The 19,558-nt window shown below is 33.2% G+C and overlaps 1 protein-coding gene across 2 annotated transcripts in view; it reads left to right on the top strand.

Annotated features, from left to right (window-relative positions):
* The window catches only part of LOC105629546 (jacalin-related lectin 4), a 33,340-nt gene extending 14,376 nt beyond the window's left edge, over positions 1-18,964 (top strand). For both annotated transcript variants that reach the window (XM_089723601.1, XM_089723600.1), the window contains 4 exons: positions 817-1,263; positions 11,098-11,547; positions 17,924-18,355; positions 18,650-18,964. In XM_089723601.1, coding sequence (XP_089579727.1) covers positions 817-1,263; positions 11,098-11,547; positions 17,924-18,355; positions 18,650-18,898 — 1,578 coding nt within the window. In that variant the 3' untranslated portion in view covers positions 18,899-18,964. The remainder of the gene's footprint in view (positions 1-816; positions 1,264-11,097; positions 11,548-17,923; positions 18,356-18,649) is intronic.
* Positions 18,965-19,558: the final 594 nt, after the last annotated feature.

Below are 19,558 nucleotides of genomic sequence, written 5' to 3'. Positions count from 1 at the left end.
TCAAGTGAAAAGAACAATTATTTCTTGTTGGATAGCTATTTTTGAATTTAATTTAAATTTTAAGTAATAATTTTGCAAACTATGCATTTAGGTAAAACTTTAAAGGGAAAGTATAGAACAATATGACGTTGTTTGATTCTTTTGTGTTTAAAGGGTTGTGATTTAAGTCATTCATTTTTGGGTAGCAAAATTCTTGCATAATCCAATAAAGGCATTGGTCGTAGTGAGAGTATCAGTTACTTTTCACTAGGGGATTTTTTCCAAATTATAACTATCAATTTGGTTGGTTTATGCCGGTTGTATTCAAGCAATTTCCATCCAATGTATATAATGGACAAATCTAATAACCACAATTGACATGAATAAGGATACGTGTGTCCTTTTACTGGAGAAAAAAAAGTAGAAAATAGTAATAATGGGTGATGGCTTTTTGAAATCAGGATCAACTGTTGTTTAAGTGTATGAGGAATTGATGTATAAATTTAGGGGCATTTTCCTTAGCTGATGCACCAAGTCAATAAGTGGAACTACATTTATCCCCTTTTCCCAATAGAACAAATATCCTTTTTGGCTCCTTTTGTGACAATCAACTATGTTCACCCAATGTGGGCGAGACTTATTGAAGAATACAATCTTTAAAACATATGATGGTTCTTCTTCTTCTTCTTTTTTTTTTTTTCAATGTTTTCAATTTTAAATTTTACATAATTTTCTATACCCATAAAATCACTTTTCCATTCATGTATTCTATATTATTTTGTGAATCATATATTGGCAAAGTTCGCTAAATTTGCATTTATAATTCTTTTGTTGTAGATTAAGCTTGATTATCCAGATGAGTTTCCAACTTCAGTTACGGGTTACTATGACTCTATCAATGAAATGAATGACTACAGTTTCACATCACTCACATTCCAGAGCAATAGAAGAACTTATGGTCCATTTGGTCCAGAATTTGGTAAGCGTTTTTCTTTTCCATCATTTGATGGAAAGATTTTAGGATTCCATGGAAGAAGCAGCGGCTATCTCTATGCACTTGGGGCACACATTCACCCTATCTCTGACCCAACACCATCTAAATCTTTTGGGCCATTTGGAGGTAGAGATGGCGATCAATGGGATGATGGATTTTATACTACAATCAGGCAATTGGTAATTTCTAGTGGATCCATTGTCAACTCTATTTGCATTGAGTATGATAAGAATGGTCAATCTATATGGTCATCAAAGCATGGACAAAGTGTTGGAGACAAGACATACACGGTTAGTTTTATTTTCTATTTCATTGGATTACTTAAAATATTACATAATGCATTCAAAATTGGTTTGAGTTAATTAAGCAAATCATTTAGGTCCAAACTTGCACCCTCAAATTTTATTAACTAACATCCATGGATTGCACGAATGAATAGGGGTGAAGCATCTCATACCAATGGAAAAATGGTTAAGGCTCTATTTGACAATAGCTTTTAAGGGAGCTTTTAGTGTTTTGAATAGGGTCAAAACACTATTTTTGTTATTTATGGTGTTTGGTATTGTGATATTGATGTTAGTGTTTAGAGGTTGAGTGAGTGGATTATGAAACATTACTTCCTTTAACATTTGATGAAATGCTTTGATGAATTGCTAGTAAAACAACTCAAAGCTACTAAAACAGCTGACAGTTACTAAATCAAATAATTTTGACGAACAAAGCTTAAGTCTTGTTCATTTTGGGTTCAAAAAGATTAACAATCCTAGTTTGATAAGAGAATATATATAGCTATTTTAATTGAGGGTGTTACACTTAAACGCATGTCAAGGATTTTGATATATTTATGGCAGATTGGAATATATTTGATAAGCATTACATAGAAGTAAATTTGATAGTGTTAATTGATTTTATTCGGTATGATGGGTAAATTATATCAGTAGTCATTTAATTTTGCGTTTAGTTTCATTAAGGTCACATAATTTCAATGTCATTTTTTTAGTCACTCAACGTTAATTTTTGTTTCAACGAGAGGTCACCTACTGAAAACTAATAATTGGAATAGTAATATGACACTAAAATTACATATTTCACAAAAGAAAGTTCATGATTAAGAAAACATAAAAAGAGAAGAAAGCAAAATGTTGCAAATATAACATTTTTTCTGAAGAATTCGCCATGATATATCTGATCCGTGCATAATATCATGAAAAGTGGATACAAATTTTTGACTGCTACTTAGTATCGGTAATAGGTCTAAAAAGGTATCTAAAAATATCAAATTTAGATATTTGTTGAAATTTTTTTAAAAATTGTTTCATGAAGATGGCATTATTTGTTAAATAAGTTAATAAATAAATTTTAAATTAATGTATTAGGAGAAAATATGATTTTTTAAAATGAAATATTTTATTTTTAGTGCTATGTTAGTATTTTCGATGACGGGATTCGGGTGAGTCGCCTCCCGTTGAAATAGAAATCAAGTTTTAGTAACTAAAAAATGACATTAATATTATGTGACGTTATAAAATTAAGTGTAAATTTAGATGACCATTAGTATAATTTACTCGGAGTATGACACAAGTTTAAATTTTGGAAAATAACAAATTGGTCATTGAGTTATAGTCAGATTAACACATGAGGGCCTCTATTTTCAAAAATTGACTTTGAAATCCCTAACTTATGATTTCATTAACATGTTGGTCCTTCCGTCCAAAATAGCCTCTTTTAATTAGCAATTGACAAAGAAATTGGTCTCTAAATTATAGTCCAACTAACAGTAAGGTCCCTAGTTGAGTTTAAGAACAGATTTGGGAAAATATTGTTTCTATCTTTCTTGTGTCTTCAATGCGATTCATACATCCTATTTATACACAATCATCAAACTCTAAACAGGAAAAGCTAATCTAATTCTAAATAGGAAAAAAACAAATAAGGCAAGAATGATTTTCTCCTAAATAGTTTATATACAAGTCAACACTCCCCCTCAAGTTGGTGCATGGATATTACACATGCCCAACATGCAAACCATTTTATGGAATTATTTGCTATAAAGCTCTTTAGTAAGAGCATCTGGAATTTGATTATTTGAAGTCACATGGATAAGCTTCAAAACACCTTGATGACTTCTTCTTTTATGAAATGTCTTTCAATCTCTATGTGCTTTGTCCGATCATGTTGAACTGGATTTTGAGAAATTCTAATTACGGCCTTGTTATCACAAAACAGATTTGAATCTTCTCCTTCCAACATTCACAGTTCTTCTATTATCTTCCTTAGCCATAACAATTTGCAAACTCCTTATGGCTCTATATTCCACTTCTGCACTTGAACGTGCTACCACAATGTGCTTTTTACTTTTCCAAGTAACTAGGTTTCCTCCAACAAAGGTACAATATCCAGAAGTTGATCTCCTATCATCTGGAGATCTAGCCAATTAGCATCAGTAAAGGCTTCCGTTTTTAGGTGACCATGCTTAAAGAAGACCTCTTCCAGGTGCAGATTTTAGATATCTTATAATGTAAAGGACAACTTCAAGATGTGAACTACGAGGATCAAGCATATATTGACTAACTAGACTTACACCCTATGCTATATTAAGTCTAGTACGTGAGAGATAAATCAATGTGCCAACCAATCTCTGATGTTGACCCAAGTCAACCGGTTCTCCCGTTCTTGCTTACAATTTGTGATTAACTTCAATGCGAGAATCAACTGTTTTACAACCCAATATGCCGTTTTCTTTTAAGAGATTCAGGATATATTTCCTTTGAGAGAGAAAGACACTTTATCCAATCTAGCAACTTCTATACCCAGAAAGTATTTCATACATCGTAAGTCCTTAATGTCAAACTCCTGAGCGAATAACTTCTTTAAGTGAGCAATCTCCTCTTCATCATCTCCAGTCACAACCGTATCATCAACATAGACAATTAGTAAAGTGATCTTACCATTATAGTGTTTGATAAACAAGGTATTATCAACATTACTTCGACAATAGCTGAAAGAAATCACAGCCTTACTAAATCTATCAAACCATGCTCTAGGCAACTGTTTCAACCCGTACAATGCTTTCTTCAATCTACAAATATTACTTTTGGTTTTCTCATTATTAAAGCCTAGAGTAATATCCATGTACACTTATTCTTCTAGATCACCATGCAAAAAAGCATTTTTTTACATCAAATTGATGCAAGCTCCAATCCAGGTTGGCTGCTCAGGACAACAAGACTCTAATTGCATTCATCTTTGCAATTGGAGCAAAAGTCTTCTGATAATCCACTCCATAGGTCTGACTAAATTCCTGAGCCACCAATCTGGCTTTGTACCTTCCAACTGTGCCATCTGCCCTGTGTTTTACTATGGATACCCATTTGCATTCCATTGGTTTCTTCCCTAATGAAGGGGTAACAAGTTCCCAAGTTCCATTCTTTGCCAAAGCTTTTATCTCCTCCACCATTGCCACTTTCCATTTTGGATCTCGATATGCTTCCTGCCAATTATGTGGAATAGAAACAGAAGAAATAGACAACACAAAGGCTCTATAGGACAGTGATAAAGAGTCATAAGAAACAAATTGGGATATAGGGTGTTTGGTACAAGTTCTAACACCTTTTCTGAGAGTAATGCGAAGATTAACATTATCAACTACAGGGTCAGAGTCAGAAATATTAACAGAAGGAATTGCATCAGAATTAGAGCTGGGAGTTATAAAGGACTCACCACATGGATTTTCAGGAGTTGATTGCAGACATGACGATTGACTAGGTATATCATGCGTGATGGCATTAACCTTCTCTCTTTGAGTGTACCTTTTTAAATCTGGCAAATCAAGTCTAACATTTTTTAGGTTTTTGCTCATCATTAATGTTCATATTTGCAAATTGTTTAGGAACAAATATGGACATAGGAGCTAATGGAACCTCCTCTTGTATCCTAATCTCCCCCTGAAGAGAAGCTTGGGAGAAATAAGGCTCAAACTCTCTAAAGGTCACATCCGTACTCCCAAAGTATTTTCGGGATGGGGGATGATAACACTTATACCCCTTTGAGTGGCAGAGTAACCTACAAACACACATTTCAGAGCTCTAAGTTCCAACTTGCCTCTATGCCTGTGATGAACAAAACAAATACGATCAAATACTTTTGGAGGAAAAATATATGAAGTGTTACCCTGTAAAGCAGCTATAGGACTTTTAAAATTGAGTATCCTAAGAGGCATCCTATTAATAAGATAAACTGCAGAGAGCACTGCATCTCCCCAATAAGTCTTAGGTACATTCATGGTGAATAAAAGGGATCTAGCTATCTCAAGTAAATGTCTATTTTTCCTTTCAGACACCACATATTGAGTACTAGTATTCATACGACTAGTTTGATGTATGATTCTATTAGATTCTAAATAATCCTGAAACATGCTATTCATATACTCAATTCCATTATCAGTTTTCAAAAATTTTAACATTTGCATTAAACTGTGTACTAATCATGTTATGAAAAGACCTAAAGCAAGAAAACACTTCATTTTTTGCTTTTAGCAAGTTAACCCAAGTTAATCTAGTACAACAATCAATAAAGGTAACAAACCATTTATAACCAGATAATGAAATTGTTGAAATCTTTGTGATTAAAGTAAACATTGTATTTCCTAGTTTAGGTTTATTCCTAATTAGTGTAAAGATTGTGTTTCCTAGTTTAGGTTTATTCCTATTTAGATTACTTCCTATATTGGAATAATTTTTTGTATATATATAGTGGAGTAGAGGTTGAAAAATATAACACAATTGAAAGAAATAAAACATATTCTTTCCTTTAATTTCTACATGGTATCAGAGCTTTAATGATTGTACCTCTTTAGTAGAGAAACTCCCAGCAGATGATGCTTCAGGTACTGCTACTACTTCAGCTTGGTGTGCAACAGGTCTAGATGAACCCATCCTTTTACCACCACGACCCCTAGTCGGTCGGCCGTGCAATTTCCAACATGATTCCTTTGTATGTATTGGCTTTCCACAATAATCACATACTAAATGGTCTTTATTGGATGAGATTTGGATAGTTTATAAAGGTTGAGAAGCAAGAAGTCCAGATTTTTCAAATGGAAGTAGTAGTTAGCATGACACATCTCCAGCTTTCTTCCTATTGAACATAAGAATATGTCTGCTGCAGTGAAGGCATAGGATCTTTCCTTAGGATTTGAATCTGTATTGGATCATTTTCATTATTCAAACCTGTAAGAAACTCATATATGCGTCCCTTTTCAACTTTCCTTTAATATCCTACAACATCAGCCTCACATTTGGGATGGTAATACTCATAGTAATCAAGTTCCTGCCACAAACTAGTCATTCAGCATAATATTGATTAATGGTCATCTCACCTTGCTTTGTTCCTTGAACTTTATTCCGAACTTCATACACTTATGAGTCATTCCCATGTTGAGAATAAGTATGGGAAACAGTTGACCAGATTTTTGCTGCAGTGTCCAACATCCAATAGCCACTAGAGATCTAAGGTTGCATGGAATTAATAAGCCAAGATATCACCAAGGAATTTTCAGAATCCCACTTGTCATAGGTTGGAATAGTTATTTCAGGCTGTGCTTTAGTTCTAGTGACGTATCCCTGTACGTCCCTGAGCTTTAATAAATAACAAACATGACCTTGACCAAGCAAGGTAATTAGTACCATCAAGCCTAACTGGACTAATTTGCAAAGAAGGATTGTCCAAAGAAGCACCCAACTTTGTTTCAATAGTTTCAATTTTTTCAACGAGTTTAGTCCCATCAACCATGACTGAATAATTGTTGAAAGAAAAACTAGTTGTTGGCAGAGAGACAGTAACACGAATAAATACCAAGACATAGATTAGCAGAGAAACATGTCATGAATAAGGCTGGGGTGAAGTCGCCAGAGCAGGACAAGTCTGCTGGAGTAAGTCCGGTTGAGATAGGCTGCCGGAAAGTGACTCGCGCCGATGCATGGTAGAGATGCTGAATCTATAATTGGCACATGAACCCACAAAGTAGTGCTACTTTCTCCCTGTTTAGAATGGGGATTGGCCAACTATGAATATATCTTACTTTAGGGTAAGAGTAAGAACATCTATTAGAAGGGCAACTGATCTGCGACTAAGAGAAAGAGAGAAAGAGTTTAGGACCTTACTAATTATCCGAGTAAAATTAGAGTTTCTCGGACAGTCATTGGACTCTGGGGAATGGGTAGCCAGCAGCTGGTCTTCCTTCCAGGGGTGGCAATGTACTTCTACTCCACCCTGAAAACCTCTAATAGGTTAATATCAATCCCTGCCCTGAGAGCTATGTTTACACAATTTTCGATCCCGCTCTGACACCAAGTGGAGTTTAGGAACAGATTTGGGAAAATATTGTTTCTGTATTTGTATTTTCAATGTAATTAATACATCCTATTTATACACAATCATCAAACTCTAATTAGGAAAAACTAATCTAATTTTAAATAGGAAAAAACAAATGAGGCAAGAATGATTTTCTCCTAAATAGTCTATATACACGTCAACATCCCTATTTTTTAATGTCATTAATACTTTGGTCCTTCTCTTATGATTTTCGTAACTGTTTGGTGTCTCTGTTTTGGATGGAAAGATCAAATTGATGTTTTATTTGGGTTGTTTAAATGACAAATAGATTAAGGACTAATAAGTAAAAAGAAAAGAGAAGAAGTGTGATTTTACCAAGCTAAAGTGTATTTGTTTTATATATATATATATAAAGTTGTTATGTATCGTAGTTGAAAGTTGTCCTTAATTATGATATTAACCATTTATTGAACATGAATAAATGGGGTAATGTCATTGGTATGTGTTTTAATATGGATATGGTTATATATATATATATATATATATATATAGAAAGTAATAATGTTAAACATACTTTGATTATGGTTTAAATTAGTTTCTAAACTAAATGTTCAGTTTATTAGTTTACAATTTTAGTTCGAATTTATTCATTTAACAGAGATGTAAATTGTTATTTAATTTTTAGTATGGGAAAAAAATATTATGCCTTTATTAAATTATTGTATGAACATGAGATGACTTGTGTTAAGAGTGAACTGATCCTCCCTTTTTAAAATAAATAAACAAGGGAGATACACTGCTAGTCTATGGGTGTGGTCCAAAATATTAAGTTTTTAAGAGAAAAAAAAACTTTGAAGGATCAAATTAGTTAATTGAATAGGTTTTTTGAAATTAACATTTAGTTTTTCCAAGCAATTATGCTAATTTAAATCAAATATTAGGTCTAGAGGGTTAGGGGAATAGGTGTGACCGTAAGTCACGCACACATATATTGATGCAATAAAGCCAATTTGGCCATGAACTTGTTTAGTGGGATTAAAAAGTTTAAATTTGACCCTTTCAATAAAATGATAAAAGATCACATTTAATAGTTTGGGTTAATTTAGCCCCTGATTTTGTACTTAGAGTGTGAGAATCATTGTATAAATATTTATTAAAACTATAGTTGGCATCGGGCTCTTTAATTTATTAAAAAAATTAATTAAATATGGAACAGAGAAAATTAATACATGTAGTATATTATATCCTTCTTTATCTTGACTGATAATTGAGTGAAAATGATATAAAATAGAGGAACATGATACATGAAGTACATCGTATTCCTTATAAATATGTATTGATTTGAACATTCTAAAATTGACCTTTATTACTGGTTATTGCATATGAAATCTTTTTATTGCATATGAAATAGTCACACTTGATCGCCTTTAAGAGTGGGGGTAACTAGAGCCAAATATACTTCGTACTTACTCCAAGGATAAGGTTATGTGTAAAGATTGAAAAATTAGACTAGGAGAAACCTTAACAGCTTAATATGGAATAGTGATATTAGATGTAAAGAGCAGAGCAATATGAAAAAGGAGAAGTGTTGAAGAGAACTAAGAATCAAGTGGTGGACACTGAAAAAACAAATTGTTTTTAAGGACAAGCTATTGAAGGAGAATGTATGAAACTTAGAAGCTAATGTGGAGGACCTATGGAAAGAAATGGCAGGTTGCATTATGAAAGTGGCAAGCGAAGTGCTTGGTGTGTCTAAAGGATTAGTGAAAGAGATGTGAACAGTCATCAAAGCAAAACGAGAGTAGTTGTGAAAGCACCTAATGAGGAGGACTTTGAAGAAAAGTAAGCGAAAAGAGAAGCTAAAAAAACAGTCAGCAAAGCTAGAGGTAAAGCATTTGCAGACTTATATCAAAAGCTAGGAACAAGAGGGGGAGAAAGATACGTACAAGCTCATAAGACTAAGAGAGAAAAGGGTTAAGGCTTGAGCCAAGTTAAGTGCATTAAAGATGATTCTCGTCGGGGGTTAACATGAGATAAAGAGATGAAAGAGTGCTGGAGGTGATATTTCGACCAGTCATTCAACAAAAGCCATGAGTACTTTACGGACCTTCATGTACTGATCGAAACCTTAGGTACCTCGTAGAATTAGGCATAATAAGGTCAAGAAGGCTTTGAAACATACGAATGTTTGAAACATACGTGGTCTAGATAGTATTTCTACATCTGGAAGAGTCTTGGGAAAGTTAGAGTGGCTTCGTTAACAAAGTTATTCAAAGCCATGCTTAGAGGTAGAAAGATGTTGAATGAGTGGAGAAATAACACTTTGATACTGATATATAAGAAAAAGAGAGACATTAAAGCTTTATAACTACTGTGGTATTAAACTTACGAGTCATATAATGAACTTTGGGAAAGAGTAATACAACATAGATTGAGGGACATTACTAATGTATCAAAGAAACAATTTTGATTTATGTCTGGTAGATCTACAACATAGGATATTTTCCTACTAAGAAGAGTGATGGAAATGTATTGGGAAAAGAAGAAGGATCTGCACATGGTATTCATTAACCTAGAGAACGCTTATGACAGAGTGTCGAGGGAAGTATTTTAGTGGGTATTAGAGAAGAAAGTTCATACCAAGTATATAAAACCATTGGAAATATGTATGAAAATGCAGTCACCGGTGTCAGAAAAGTCGGAGCAAAGGAGTTCCCCGTAATAGTTGGGCTTCATCGAGGATCTATTTTGAGCCCATACTTATTTACCCTCGTAATGGATGAGTTAACAAGTAATATACAAGAGGATGTTTCTTAGTACATGCTATTTGCATATGATATTGTCCTATTTGATGAAACTAGTGAGAGAGTGAACCAAAAGTGGGAACTATGGAGAACTCTTGAGGATAAGGGTTTTAGGCTAAGTAGAAGTAAGAGAGAATACATATACTGCGAGTTTGGTTTAAGAAAAGTAGGAAAGTGAGGTTAGATTAGATGGTATGCTAGTGCTCAAGTGCAACTAATTCAGATGAATGTTTTGGCACATAAAGTTGGATGAGATTAAAATTGATCACATTAGACAAAAGGCTGCAAGTAGGTAGAATTTGGAGATAAAATAAGAGAATGACGCCTGAGATGGTATGGTCATGTATTATGCTGACCATCACATGCCTCAATTCTCAAATGTGATACTTTAGTAGTTGAGGGTACTAAAAAGAGAAGAGGTCGACCTAAAACTTGCTTGGAGGGAAATTGTCACTAAAAATCTATGGTCTTTCGATATTAGTGAGGATATAGCTACAAACAAAATATAATGGAGGCGAAAGATACATGTAGCAAACCCTAGTTAATTGTTGTCTAATTTATGCTTTGTTCTATTTATTAATATATTAAATGATTCTAAAATTCTTGTTCAAAATCTTTTACAAAAAGTATTTAAAAATTTTTTTTCCGAACAATATTTTGCTTTGTATTATTTTTGACAAGATCGGAGTGAATATTTGAAACAAAGGATTCATATAGTCTATCCCAACTAGTTTGGGCCTAAGGTTTGGTGGTGGTTGTGGAATAAATTAAAGTTATACTACAAGTTCAAAAGCTAAATTTGCCTAAAGAGTCAAATCTAACCTTTCTAATCATTTTCAGTAAGTTTAGGGCTAAATTGGCCTAGAAGATCAAATATGACCTTTTTTATTCTGCTAAACAAATTTAAAGGCTAAATTGGCCTTTATTCCTATTTTATTTTGTAAGGTGATTTTTCATGCCCATCTTAATACTCTTCCTCTTATGCAGATTAAGCTTGACATCCCAGATGAGTTTCTCATTTCAACATCAGGCTCTTATAGTAGTGCAAACTCTGGTTCTACCATAATTGAATCACTCACATTCCAGAGCAATAAAAAGATATATGGACCATTTGGTACTGGAAGTGGAAACAAGGAATTCTCATTATCATCAATATCATATGGTAAAATAATTGGATTTCATGGAACATGCAGTGATTATCTACACTCCATTGGAGTGTATTTGAAGCCAATTCCTATGTCATATCAACTTGAAACTTGTAAACCATGTGGAGGACAAGATGGAAATGTATGGGATGATGGATTTCACACAACAATAAGGCAATTGATAGTAGGGGTTGGATCTATAGTTCATTCATTACAAGTTGAGTATGATAAGCATGGGCGCTCTATGTGGTGTGGAAGGCGTGGTTATAGCATTGGAGGCAATAAATACATGGTAAGTCCATTATGACTTCATTTGTTCTTTTCTTTTTAGGAAATAAATATGCTAATTTATTGCTCAAAATTTTATTTTTTTGATCTTAGGTCTATTAAATTTGTTTTTGTTATTTTTCCACTATAGCAAGGTGCATGTTGATTTACTATGAAATTAGCCAAAAAAAAAAAAAAAAAATCCTCTTGTTTTAAATACTTGCAAGAATCAAGATGATTATTAAACAATTTCAATTCTAGAAAAGAAATTTTATTAAAGTTTTACTAAATTTGTATAAAAGAGGTAAAGGGTGATTAGGAAGACAGAAATGTGATAAGAAAGAGAAAAATGAAGTAATTAAATAGAGATAACTAGTAACAAGGGTGAAGTATAAAAAATGATTAACACTTGCTTACTTTCTTTAAAACGACTAATGAAATGGTAATTTTTAATTCGAGTAAATTATACCAACCAGTCACCTAATTTTGCACTTAATTTCATTAAGGTCACACACTTTCAATTTGTCATTTTTAATTAGTCAACTTTAATTTAATTTTTATTTATTAGGAGTTCGTGCACCGGAATCCTGTAGTTGGAATGGTAATATGATACTAAAAATTATATGTTTCAAAAAAAAAATCATGATTACGAAGGAATGTAAGAAAAGAAAAAGAAATGTTACAAAATACATTTTTTCTTTTTTTAACTTTTTTTTTTCTTTTCTTTGGTAACCTTTTAACGTAAATGGCATTATTATTTTTTTTCTTAAAAGGCATATAAGAGTGTTTTTTTTTTCCTTTTTTCTTTTTGAAACTTATTTCATGAAAACAACATTATTTGTTAAGAAATTGATAAGTAGACACCAAATTAATGTATTATGACAAGATATGATTTTTTAAATGAAATATTTTTTTAGTACCATATTATTACTTTTTCTAACCAAATTCTGGTGAGTGATGTCCTGTTGAAATAAAAATCATAGATTTAAAAAGAAAAAAAGACAAGTTAAAGTTATATGATCTTACAAAATTAACTGTAAAGTTAAGTTACGTTGACTACTAGTTTAATCTACCAAAAAATTTTCTAAAGTGAAACTAAAGTGCAGCAAAGGAAGTAATGCTAGAAATAGGAGTCACCAACAAATACAAAACAAATTTTTTATGTTGAAATATATAAAGAGTTTTAGTGTAATTGTTAATATTGTTTAAGGAATATATTTAGGAATTTTCATATGTAACTTGTAAACATGTTGCATTCATTTGCTCCAAGTCGATACATATTCTCCCATTACTTGCTCTCTGACTCCTTAGATATTCCTATTCTAAATTCTATTTCCTATTGTATTAGGTAGTCCCCAACATACATACACACACACACACACACACGTATATACATATATAATGTCCTCTTGATCAATCAAGAAAACACAATTTTCTTTCATCATATTTATTTTTAACTTGGTATCAGAGCCATGAATTTTTTTTCTCAGACTACAAGTCAAACTTCCATCAATCTTATTCATGCACCTTTGCCTTCTTCAACATCCTTTGTGTAGGCCAATCATTCCTTTTCTATAAAACTAAATACCAACAATTATATAGCATGGAAGATGTAGTTTATTCCATTGCTCAATTATCAAAACGCATGGCTATATTGATGGTTCAATGATTCCCTCGACCAAAAACCATTCCTATACTATGGATGTTACTCAGTACATTCCTAATCCTGCCTGTGAGACATGGTTTAAGAAAGATGAGATGCTTGATGCTTGGTTATTAACTTCTTTAACTGAGGAAATCTCTTCTAATGTTATTGATCTCTTTTCCGCATCTGAAATTTGGCAAGCCTCAGCAAATGCTTTTGGATCTGTTTCTCAAAATCATAAACTTGAAATCCATATTTTTCTTCATGAATTAAAGAAAAATGATCTTATAACCTATTAATATTTGCGGCGTGCTAAGGCACTCGCGGATGAATTGGGTGTTGTTGGTTGACCTCTATCTCCTGCCGAATTTTATGCTTAATTTATTGAAATATTGGGAGTGAATTTCATAGTATTATCACCATCTTAAATTTGCAACTTGACCCAGTTTCCTTTCATGAGCTGGATGGTCCGTAGTTGCACATGAAATATAGATTAAAAGCTTGCTTGAACCTTTCATGGCCAATACAGTGACAGCAGCTCCTTGTGCGCCTCAATTCATGCCTTTGGCATGCTTAGGCAGACAACTCCTCATCGTCCTTCTTTTGGCTCAAGTCCCTCATCACTAGATGCTCCTAATTTTAACCGTGTAGCCAATGCTAGATCTGTGGTTGGTGAAACCATATGACTATTACATGCCATTGACGGTATTCCCTTCGTCCTACCTACACGCTTCAAGCAAATTTACAGATTCACTTTGTAATGCTTCTTATGCGATTATCCCTCTAATTTTACTCCATATCATTATGTGCCTGCTACTCCAAGGTTTCCATATACTGCTACTAGCTTCCATGTGACACCAGATCTCTTAGCCATGTGTGCACCACTCCAAAGCAAGGTAAGATCAACTCCATGTTGGCAATGGACAAAAGTTGCACATAGCTCATATTGGTAATGCCTCTATTACTTCTTTAAATGGTTCTTTGGCACTCAATAATATTCTTCATGTTCTCTCCACAACTTAAAGCCTTTTATCTGTTCAAAAGTTCACCTTTGGTAATTCTGTGTATTTTGAATTTTCGCCTACTCGCTTTTTTTATGAATTAGGTTACCAAGGATTTTTTGATCAAGGGCCAAACTGATGGAGTTTATGTTGCCCCTTCATCTACCAAACAAGCTTTGGTGTCGCCAATTCCTATGATAGACAGTTAACATGTTCGATTAGGCCATCCCAGTGCCCGTGTTCTTTCTCATGTTCTTAAAGAGTTCAATTTATTGTCTTCTTCTTCAAATTTACTTCCATGTTCTTCTTATTCTTTAGGAAAGTTAACTTGGGATTCCTCGTGTCCATTGAATATAAGAGCATTGTTCCTTTTGATATTATTCATTCAGATGTTTGGGGTCTTGTCCTATTTTATCTAATTTAGGTTTTCATTATACGATTTTGTTTATTGATTATTTCACTCGATTTACATAGGTTTCTTTCCAAAAAATAATAGTGAAGTGAATTCTATTTTCTTGAATTTTCTAGGAACCTTGTTAAAAGGCAATACAATCTTAAGGCTTCCATTCAGATTGCGGGAGATGAATATCAAAAATTGAACAAGTATTTTCAATCTATTTGATTTGTAAATTGCATTGCATGCCTTTATACTCTTGGGCAAAATGGAGTTGTTGAATGAAAATTAGGCATGTTTATAAAAGTTTAACTTTACTTGCTCATGCTCAGTTACGTTTAGTGTTTTAGAGTTATGCCTTTGAAATTAGTGTCTTGTTAATAATTTGCTATATCATATCTCATATAAAGATCTCCATATTTTCTGTTGTTTGGAAAATTTCCATCCTTTTTAGAAATTAAACCTTTTGGGGGTGGTGTATCATTTACTTCATCCTTATAATACTCATAATTTTCACTTTCGTCCTACTCATGTTTACTTGGTCCTGTCCTTCTCACTCTACTTTCCGATCTTTAGATGAGCAAACTAACGGTGCTTATCTTGCATGGCATGTCAAGTTTCATGAAAAGGATTTTCCATGCCTAGTGTTGGTCAAGCCATCTTCTACCCTTTCGCCATCATCCACTACACTTGTCTGCATATTTAGCATACACTCCTTGCACATTTGCATGCTAAACACTTTAGGTATATCCTCTTCCCTTCCCACTATTATTGGACTAACTACTCCCTTATCCACCTTCGCCAATTTGCCTTCTCCTGTCAATCTTGTTGTTGACTTTACAAAGTACTCTAGACCTCCATTTTCTCATACAACCCCTAAATTACCTTCTTGCATACACCATCTGCAATTTCACCTATCTATTTTTACCTAACGTGAGGCTCATGCTCTATCTCGTCTAATTGACTACCTTCAGATTGAGCCAACTACCTCTAAACAAGCTTCTCCTATCCAGAGTGGCAAAGAGCAATGCAAGTTGAATATGATGTACTCGTTGCTAACTAGACATGGAGCTTGGTTCCAAGGCCAATTGACAAGAATGTAACTGATAACAAATAGGTCTTTTACATTAAAAGGAATGCTTGATGGTTCCAATTAGTGCTACAAAGCTCAATTAGTTGCAAAGGGTTTTGCTCAACAAGTCTGGTATTTATTATGATAAAACCTTCACTCTTGTAATGACAATGACCACAATTTACATTGTTCTTGCCTTGGCCACTAAGAATAATTGGCCATAGCGCCATTTTGATATTTCTAAATCTTTTATGTATGGTTCTCTGGACAACAAAATTTTTATGTATGGTTCTCTGGACAACAAAATTTTTCTGAAACAACTGGAAGGAATTCTCAATTCTAATCATCCAAATTATGTTTATATGTTAAATAAATCTTTATATGGTCTCAAACAAGCATCTAAGGCTTCGTTTCGTCGCCTTTCTACCTTCTTTTATAGATTTTGGTTTACATTTTCGTTTATGTTGATGATATTCTTTGCAAGTTCAGATATTGCAAAATTTGGTTGGTTTCTCCTAGATCCTTAGTGTGCTTTCCCAGTTCATGACCTTGGGTCATCGCAATACTTTCTAGGGATTAAAATGCATCAAACTCATAAATGGTTTAATTCTTACTCAGCGCAGTCGATGCATGTTGAATAATAGAAAAACAACGAGCTTATGGTGATCTTGAAGAGATAGACCTAAAAGAAGATTCAAGGCTAATTAACAGGATCCAAACATGTGGGTCTTAAGTCTTTTAATTAGTTTTATATTTTAATTAGCGTGATTGGGCTTATTTAAATTGGGCTTTATGTTATTTAATTTTTAGGGTTTCTTAGCTTTGTATACGTTTTATTTCAAGAGAGGCGGATTCTCTTTGATTTTTCATTGAATTTGTTTTTGAACTTATCAAAGACAATTAATCTTTGTAGCGTTTATCTTTTCACCTTGATATCTTTGATTCATACTTCTAGTTGAGTATTGGGTCAAGATTCGCAATTCTATCCAATAAGAAATCCCTAATTCGGAGATTAGGGTTCCTAATTTGGGATTTAGGGTTTTTATATGAAATCTAATTTGGGGTGTGAAAACGCTTTTCTTAGGGTTCCGCATCAGCAGTTATATCTGAGATCTGCTTTAGTTGCATTTGAATGCATCAAAACTGTGTTCTGCATCCCATCGTAACTAGTTCGAATTTTGTAAGACAATGGGTGCTGCTTTATGACAAACTGCAGCAATATGGACAGATTCTTAGCTCCCTTCAGTATGTTACATTGACCTAGCCTAATGTAGCCTGTTAATAAGTTGTCTTAATCTATGCACTCTCCTATGGATGAACATTGGAAAGATATTAAACACCTCTCGCATTAACTTTATGGTATAATGTATTATGGTTTGTTCTTTTCCAAGCATGGATTATTCTTTACATGTCTTTTCTGAGAGTGATTGGGGTGGATGTACTGATGATCGTTGATCCACTAATGGCTATGCTACCGTTCTCGGTTGCAATCTTATTTCTTGGCAACCTAAGAAGCAACCCACCATCATACTATCACCCACGGAGAGTGAATACAAATCAATTGCTAATTATGTGGCTTCAATCTCCTTACTGAGCTTGGTTTTCTTTTATCTATGTCAGCCACTCGATGGTGTGATAATATGAGTGCTATTTACTTGTCTTCCAAGCCAGTTTTCCATGCTTGCACCAAAAGCTTTGAGCTTGATTACCATGTTGTCTGTGGACAGGTTCAACTTCAATGTTCTCAAGTTTGGCATTTTTCTGGTGATAATTAAATAGCTGAAATTTCTAAACTGCTTGAGCAGCAGTTGTTTGAAATTCATTGCGACGAGCTTTCAATTGGTCCTTCCCCATCTTCAGCTTGAAGGTGGGGTGTTAAGGAATATATTTTTGAATATATTTCTCCTGTTATGATTATTTTCCATATGTAATCTGAGATATATACTCTTCCATTACTTGCTCTCCACTCCTTAAATATTCCTATTCGAGAATACGATTTCCTATTGGATTAAGTCATCTCCTTTATATATCTCTCTTATGCCTGTCTTCTTGACCAATCAATGAAACACAACTATGTTTCATAATATTCATTTCTAACAAATACATTGACAATTTGTTTGTAGTTTTTTAGACAATAAGCATGAAATTATATATGATGTGTGAATAAGCATACACATTAATTACACCTTCTGGCCCGAAAAGCTTATTAATTGATCATAGCCTGTAAAATAAGTTCTTAACCTTTATTGTCATGAGAGTTTTGTTATATATATGGTTTTGAACTTACAGGTCAAACTTGACTATCCTCGAGAATATCTGGTTTCAATCTCAGGACATTATGATTCAGATGATAATTCTTCTTATATTTGCTCGCTTACATTCAAAAGCAATCGAAATACATATGGACGTTTTGGTAGTACAAGAGGAATTCCTTTCTCAACACCATCTTCCTATGGCAAGATTATTGGACTCCATGGAACAGCTTACCGCTACCTCCATTCAATAGGGGTACATGTAAAACCAATATTGCCAATTATTCTTGGCCCGTATGGGGGCCATTATGGAGATCCATGGGAGGATAAATCTTACAGCACGCTGAGACAGATACAACTAACAGTTTGTGAATTTGGAATTGAGTCTATTCGTTTTCAGTTTGACAGAAATGGGTCTTCCGCGTGGTCTAAAAGGCATGGATCAAAAGCTGAAGGCAAGTTGGAAAAGGTCAGTTCTTCTCCTTTTATTTAAGGTGTAAATATATCATTTTGTCCTTGAACTTTTTATTTTTTGTTTTTTGCGTTCTGAAACAAAATGTTTTTACAACAATTGCATTTTTGAGAACTTTTTGATTGATAGCAGCAAGCTCAAGTCCTTTCGATACATATGCAATCTCCACACACACACAAATATATACATGTCATGTATAATCGTCATTGTTTGTTGGAAATTCTGATAGTATTTTTGTTGCATTTTTTTCTCCTCACAGTTGAAAGTAAATCAAATTAAAAACTCTTGCAGGTCATATTGGATTACCCGAGTGAGTTTCTGATTTCAGTCTCAGGAACATATGGCGAAGAGCACAATTTAACAATGGTTCAGTCAATTACATTCCAAAGCAATAAAAAGTCTTATGGACCCTTTGGTTTAAACAAGGGAAATCATTTTTCACTTGCATCAGCTGGTGACCAAATAATTGGGTTTCATGGAAGGAGTGGTTACTGCCTTAATGCCATTGGAGCATATATAGAACCAATGTCCTATTTATAGTTGTTGCCTTAGGTCATTCAAACTATCTATATATGAATGGCAATGAGATATTGTGCATTCTTTTTCCTTTTTTCTTTTTCTTTTGTTTTTTTTTTTTTTTTCGCTAAGGCATATATACACTTACGTAACACCCATATTCTAAATTCTTAAAATAGTGTACTGCAAATTGATTAAGCATTTCATTAAGTTTTAAAATTAGGTGAATAAAAAGAAAAAATGATAAATTTTAAACTAATTGAAGTAATATTCCTATTTTCAAATAATTCTCACATTTGAGAAAATACCATATTTCTAAATACTTGTTATATATAGTAAATTATTTTTTTGTTATAAAATAATAGAAAAATGGGGAGAATAAAGGTAAGAAATAGAGATAGAAGTCATTCTTATTGATGAGAAGCTATGAATATATTCTCACACGAGTGATACCCTAATTAAGAAAATAAGGTTGTACACTAAATAAGAATATAGACTTTTAGCCTATTAGAGATATCCACTAATTTTATAATGTTTTTCATTTTTAGCCTTTATATATGACCAACAGTGATTGAATGATTTTTATTCAAATAATAAATTAAGGATCGAATAGTAAATTCATCTAATAATTTATTATAATTCATTGTAATTTAGACAAATTAAACAATTTTCTTAAGAGACATG

This window comes from Jatropha curcas, chromosome 7 (assembly GCF_041381405.1).
Source record: "Jatropha curcas cultivar XTBG-Jc1 chromosome 7, XTBG_Jcur_1.0, whole genome shotgun sequence".
NCBI classification, from domain to species: Eukaryota; Viridiplantae; Streptophyta; class Magnoliopsida; order Malpighiales; family Euphorbiaceae; genus Jatropha; species Jatropha curcas.
This window is presented reverse-complemented; position numbering and strand designations above follow the sequence as displayed.